Genomic DNA, 7,173 nt, shown 5'->3' with positions numbered 1-7,173 from the left:
CCTGTTTCAACACTGGCACAAAAAAACCTTTCCATCTTAATTTTTCTAATAATAAATCTGTAAAATAACATATGTATCATAAAGATTGGCACAAACTGAGACATTTATTAGAACGCAATAACAAACACAAAAATGTCAACCAACGCACGTAGTGCATTTATCGGTACCTCGAGACTACTGTCAAACTCAATCCGACGTAATACATTCATTCGCGATGGCGTACAAATTGGATTTACGAAAGTCTGTCGCAAACTGCTTTGGACAGCTAAGTACAAACGAAATCCTGCATGTGTCTAAAGATGAACCAATCTGTCTTCGAACCATGTATTGTGTTTCATGGACTTAGTATGAAGACAAAGATTCTAGAGAAAGCAAAAAGTATAGTCGTATTCCTAATTTAAATGCTCAAACCCTTCAAAATTGTCATCAAGTACCGAAAACCGGGTTGGTCAAGCAATAATTCATTTTTGGTGATTCTTATGGTTAACACATTCAAATCTGAACCAAAACAATAGATTTAGACACGATCATTAGGAATCAGCAAAATAAGTTACGAAAAAATTCCAAATAGTGGCGAATATTGGATGTTTACTTCATCTCATAGCATGTTGCACTGAAAAATTCATCATTTTGGACAGTGAAACATTCATCGTCAAGTCAAACCACGAATCAAGTGCAAGTGGTTTCTTTTGCATTGATTATGTTAGGGCACTACTATATAAGGCTAGAGACGTTGACAAACCGAACTTTTATAAAGGGTGTTTGTATGGTAGGATCATCTTAAGAAGGTGTTTTAGAGCCATTATTCGAAAATTTAGTGCTGAAATGTAAGGTTAAATCTCCATTACTTGCTCCATTATCAACCAATTATTGTTGAAATCGATAGGATTCGTTGAGAACTATCTGATTAAAGACAAAATTGTGCTTGCAAGCAGAAAAAACCACAATAATGGCTCACTTCTTAAAAAATAGAATTTCCATGAAAAAAGGACCATCTGTTTAACTTCACAAAAAGACACCAATTTAATTATTTCTAGTCTGTTTTTGGGTGTATGTTATAGACGAAGGTCCAAAATACTTGAGAAAAATTGAAGACAAAGGTCCATTAAGTGTAAAGTGAATGTGCTATTCGATAGCTTATGAATAATGGTTTATACCAATAAAAAAGAACTTATTAATGTGTGTTTGTTGTTCAAATGGCGAAAGTCTCAATTTGTGCCAATGTTTATGATACATATGTTACACTGAAAACCAATCGGGTAAGTCTATGAAGAGGCAAAATGCGAATGCCCCTCATCTGTGCCATCTTTCATTCAATAGTTGAACTCAATTTAGTTACACTGCATGAATCGAAAAAGAGAAAAAAAACAACAACAGTAACATGGCTACATAGATCTGTTGACCAGTAAGATACGTATAGTAGTGGGATGGAAGAATGAACAGAGCGTATATGTGTATGTATGCATCGGCACGCACAGTACAGCTCTGTGTGGCCGTGTTATTATTGTTGTTTTTTTTCTCTTTTCCATTTCAATGGTAGGGAACTAAATTGAGTTGAGAGAACTCATGTATGATGGCGCTGATCAGCGAGACTCGCATACAATAACTTCTGAACTCATATATGTCTTACACGGTTGCTGAAAACAATGTTTCTTGAGTTTTTTTTATTTTATTATTCAGAATATTATGTATTTTCCCTAAACTGCTAGCTGATATACCTTCTCTTCAAGTAGTTCGCCACTCTATTATGGTATAGTTATTCATGGCTGTTTTTCTTGCAACTCTCAAATGGATTCTATTCCATTGAACTGCTCAATTTAAACAAACTAGGAAACTGGAATAGAAAAATGTACAATATACGATTCAAAATATCACACTTTTGTGTTTATTTGTTCGCATCTTAATTACATTCAAAGTCAACATTTTTAGTTTTGGCAATTTTATGGTCCGTGATTCTCTTTGAATTGTCTGAAAAGTGTAGTTCGATGTCTTCAAGTGAATAGTTTTCTGTTTCGGGTAAAATGAAGTACATTAAAATAAATGCAACACCAGTAACGACGGCATAAAAAAGAGAAACGCCCGGCAACGAAAGCGATAACTCCAAGTTGTAATACGTTTTTCTGGTGACAAAACCAAAAATACAATTAAATGCGGATAAGAAACCGCATGCTATGCCACGGGACCTACAAATGAAGAGAAGAAACTAAGTCAATATTTCAGCACCGACCAACAATTGAAGAAAAATGTCTTTTTTGTACATGAATAAATGTTAATTTAAGTTAGCATAGGGTGAAATAGCTCTCGGAGGTGAAAAACTCAAAAAAGCAAAATTCAAGTACGCGGTCATCTAAAATGAAGAGTAGGCCATTGGGTACTTCAACGAAATCCGGAACCCTCAAAGGGGGTTTACGGAGTGGTTACCACCTAGTTTTTTTGTTCCAGTAGAAAATTTGGTACTCGAATTTTGATTTTTTGGGGATGTAATGTAGTAGTTAGAATGATTTGTCGGTTTTAATTTTCACAGAAATTCATTAATGTAAACAAAAAAAAAGTAATTTTTCGTCAACACGAATATTTCACCATCAAAAATAACGTTCAGCGCTTACTTGAATGGAAACATTTCCGACATTAACATCCATGGTATCGAATAGTAACCACAATACGACAGAAAACTCCATGACATCAGGCAAATTAATGGAATATAAGCCAAATTTTCCAAATGAACTGATTCATGTGCTTGATCAAATGAATTGTAGCCACTTGGAAGGTAAACAAATCCAAAGCAAGAAAGAATCATTGAACAGACAACTATTCCAAATGCCACGGTCAAATAAATACGTCGTTTGCCGGTTAACCGAACGATAAGGATAACTGTGAGCGATCCAATATTGTCTAAAAATCCCATGATTGTCGCTGCTTCATCGGGTTGAATGGGAATTTTGTAAGCTTTGAATATTTGCACAATAAATGCTCTCATCGAAAATGACCCTGAGATTGTGGCAAATAAAAACATCGTAATCACAATGAAAAACGGTTTGAGTGTTGGTTTTCGTTTTAATTCGGCCAATTTTTCAATCATCGTTGGCGTCGAATGAGCACATTTCACTTTTTGTTTGATGCACTCATTACACGATTTCGTGTGTTCCATATGTCGCTGTAAACTGTGGAGCTCTTGAGCCACAGCTTCACTTGCCACCCAGCCTCTCAACCATCGAAGTGCAGACTCAGCGTCAGCAGTTCGATTCTTCGAAAGTTCGCCATGCCATAAAGGTATTCAATAAATATATTGTGAAAATTCCAGATGAACCATAAATGTATGCTTTAAATATTTGCAACATATACGGTCTCATTGCCATAATGCCTGTAAACGGCATCAGGAAAAAGAGCGTGATAATAATGCAGAGCGGTTTTAGCGTTTGTTTTTGTTTTAATTCGGCAAACTTTTCACTCATGGTTGGCAGCGCATGAGTACATGCTAAATCTTGTTTGATGCAAGTGTAACATGATTTTGATCGTTCACTTTGTCGCTGTAAATCTTCGAATTCTTGAGCCACAACCTCATATGGCACCCATCCACGCAGGCGGCTGAGCGACACTTTGGCCTCAGCAGTTCGGTTCTTCAAGAGAAGCCGATAGAAACCATGATAATTAATCAATCAATTACACAAATGAAAATATTAATATATCTATTGAAAATATGGAGAGAAGAGTATGTTATTCAGCGCTTATAGTAGCTTCATAATGTCTGAATAAAAACATACTCTCCTCTCCATATTTTCAATAGAAATTAGAACTAGTATATCATATATTTTGTATTCATTTTTTTAAATCCCTATTCTGAAATGAAAAAAAAAACAACAACAAAAAATTATAATTTTTTTTTTTTTTTGAGGTATTAAGCAAGCTCCAGTCTGTCTTACTGGCTGCTGACAGACAAAGAAGAGCTATTTTTTTTTCTTACTGTAACATACGATATGTGTATGTATATTGAGTAAGTTTACGTTAAATTTTATCAAACTTGTTTAGAAGAAATCTTTTTCTTGAAAAAAATAATAATAATAATGAAAGCAAATGATGAAAAATAGCTCGACCTTGGCGACATTAAAGCTGCTTGAAAAGGAAAAATTAATATGTAATGGAAATTGTTATGTGATTGTTATACTTACACATACCTAATATATGTGCGTACATATATTTTATAATTTCAGTACCTGACCGAGAGAGAGAGAGAGAGGTAGAGAAAGAGAGGTAGAGAAAGATTCTTACCCGGATGTGTGTGTGTGTGTGTGTAGTAGTAGTAGTAGTAGTAGTAGAGCCTCCGTATTCTGCAATATTGATGAATTTTCTCGTCCCTGCAATTTCTATTGAGTCTTACGATAGATAAATAGATAAATGACAATGAAACATATTATTAAATTATGATAATATGCATTAGAAATAATAAATAAAGAAACAAATATTTACCGTTTGATTTATTTCCATTTTTTCCCGATGCTACGATGCTATTATATAAGACATTATAATACAATTGTTGAAATTTGCAGTGAGACGGCGCCGCTGCCGAGAGCTCGAGTTCAGTTGGCTTATTTTATTGTTGTTGTTGTTGTTGTTGTTGTTGTTGTGGTGGTTGTTGTTGTGGTGGTTGTTGTTTGGTCTGTTTAAAAAAAAAAAAAAAATGAGTTAATATGCGCTACGTATACGTACATACATTAATATACAGCACATTAAAAATGATGCAAAATGATGATGCTAATAATTATTATTGCATTTGATGTATTAATATAGTAGGCATAGCACATTTTGATGTGCTGTGTATTGATGTATATATGTATGTACTTATGTAGTTAGTAAAATGAATTTCGCATTGAAATTGCAAACCAAATGAATGACCAACTATATATTGTATAATATATGATGATGATGATGATGATGATGATGATGATTTTTTTAAACTCACCCGCAAGTTTTATTTAATTTAATTTAAATTTAATTCAACAATTTTCCACTGCAAATTTCGTAGGTCATTTTCTGTCTAAAGTATTTCATATGCTGTTGTGTAAATGTAATTGGTCGATATCGGGTTAAAAATTCGGCAAACATACAGACGAAAACGCCACAGTCGTAGCCATTCTGTTGCGTTGGAATGTCCTTGACATTTTCCATTTTCAAGCTATTCGAATTGAATTTATCTATAGATATATGTTTGGCTTTTGCTTCAGCCTGTAGATAGGATTGAACAGCGTACAAAGCTACATTGTTTGGTTCAGCATTTGAATCGTAATATTTTATCGACTTGAATTTAAAATCAACGACTATCAAGCACCAATGATCTTTTTCTGCTATATGCAGAGGAATCAAAACCATGTTCTTTTCAAAGATATTGATTGGTGATTTTGTCCATCGCTTGACACCGTCATGCCCCTTCTCGATTAAACGTTCCATAAATCTGGTGTTCATTACATGTACGCTTGCCGATTCTTTTTTTTTCTTTTTTTGTTCATTTCGGCGGCCACGCTCGGCCAACATTTCAAAGTAAAAATCAATTAATTTATCGTTTAGCCATTTTTGATTGACCTCGAGCTCTCGGCCATAGCGCAAACGTTGTATATCGTCGTATGTTATGGTTAAATTATATTTGACTATCACCGGCATGCTACTAGTGCTATCATTGGTGCTGCTAATTGCTTTTTCGGTGCTTTGCCATTCATCGATTTTTTTCATTTGGTCGGCGTTCAATTTTGGATAGTCGTATGCCTTTGCCTGGGCCGCTGTTAAATTGCAATGCAATCGTTCCATATGTCTTTTTAAATAAGTCATATGTGATAATTTTGCATCACAAATTGGGCATTGATGCAGTGGGACATGTGTGTGTGTGTGTTTTATATGTTCGTACAACGCTTGTTTTGTTAGAAGTTCCTTTTTACACATAAAACATTCAAAATGTGTGATGGTTTGCTGTGTTGTAAATTTTCTAACTACTTTATCATTTTCATGCATTCCATATATGTGTCTGTTTAAGCCTGGTCTATATTTCGTCTCGAAATCACATTGTGAGCAATGAAATTTATAAGCAGCGTCTGTAGTACTACTATGTTTTCTTTTCATATGCTTTTTCAATGCTTCTTCAGTTGTAAATTTCGTTGGGCATTGATCACATTGGATCGTTTTTCTATTCTGCCGTTCGCATGCAATTTTGTTTTTCTTATGTCTCGCCATATTTCCCATGGTATTTGTCTTGTAGCTACATTTGTCGCATTTATACCATAAACTTTCTGGTAGATAATGTTGTCTTTTTTCATGTAGTTTTTTGTCTTTATTTGTTGTAAATCTCATATCACACACATTACATTTGAACATTTTTTCAATTGGCTGCGGAAAATGACATACTTGCATATGTTTTTTTATGAAATGAAACTCATCCATTACATGATTGCATAAATAACACACATAACCCCGCGCCTCTCGATGTCTTTCGCTCACTCTTATCGTGTTTTTGATAATGGCCGATTCATTTGTTAAATTTTCTTTGAGCATTTCGCCAAAACGATCCATTTCCGCCCGGCTGCCAATTATTTGTTTAGTGTCTTTTTGTCTCATCACAGTTAAATCTAAATGGCGATTGACATTTTCGTCCTGGGTGAATGAAATCAAGCAACTTTCCGCCCATCGTGGATCGTACTGTAGCTTTCGAATGTATCTGATTTGGATTTTGCGAATGCTGTGTTCAATGATTGCATCAATAATCGAAATATAAATGGCCTCCATTTCCCCATAATCAATGCCCATATTTATAAAATCAATTACTTTGTGTAAATATATCGAGTGTTTAGCGTCTATTCGAAACTGATACATTGTTTTTGGATTGAATGGTCGATTTGTTTGGCCGGGATACAGCATAAACATGTCACCTTTCACATTAAATCCGATTATGCAGTACAAAGTGTAAGAGTTGTTCGGTTGGAGACGATTTTTATACAGCATTCGGAATTTGCGATGTATTTTGTTGTCGATTAATTCCATTTCCATTAATTCAATGTCATGTTTAACCGTTGGATTTGAGCTAGATACAGTGAATAATAATAATTGAATAATATGTGTGAATGCGGTAATATCAATCGCGTTAGAAGAAGAAGAAGAAGAAGAAGAAGAAGAAGAAGAAGAAGAAGAAGAAGA

At 34.5% G+C, this 7,173-nt stretch overlaps 1 protein-coding gene across 3 annotated transcripts in view; it reads right to left on the bottom strand.

Moving 5' to 3' along the window:
• Positions 1 to 1,857: 1,857 nt before the first annotated feature.
• LOC116346158 (facilitated trehalose transporter Tret1-2 homolog) overlaps positions 1,858 to 7,173 on the bottom strand; it is a 19,980-nt gene continuing 14,664 nt past the window's right edge. For all 3 annotated transcript variants that reach the window (XM_031776091.1, XM_031776092.1, XM_031776093.1), the window contains 2 exons: positions 2,607 to 3,236; positions 1,858 to 2,183 (listed from right to left, as the gene is read on the bottom strand). In XM_031776091.1, coding sequence (XP_031631951.1) covers positions 1,901 to 2,183; positions 2,607 to 3,236 — 913 coding nt within the window. In that variant the 3' untranslated portion in view covers positions 1,858 to 1,900. The remainder of the gene's footprint in view (positions 2,184 to 2,606; positions 3,237 to 7,173) is intronic.

The sequence above is a fragment of the Contarinia nasturtii genome, unplaced genomic scaffold (assembly GCF_009176525.2).
Source record: "Contarinia nasturtii isolate CC-2019 unplaced genomic scaffold, AAFC_CNas_1.1 Cnas_scaffold_1435, whole genome shotgun sequence".
NCBI classification, from domain to species: domain Eukaryota; kingdom Metazoa; phylum Arthropoda; class Insecta; order Diptera; family Cecidomyiidae; genus Contarinia; species Contarinia nasturtii.
This window is presented reverse-complemented; position numbering and strand designations above follow the sequence as displayed.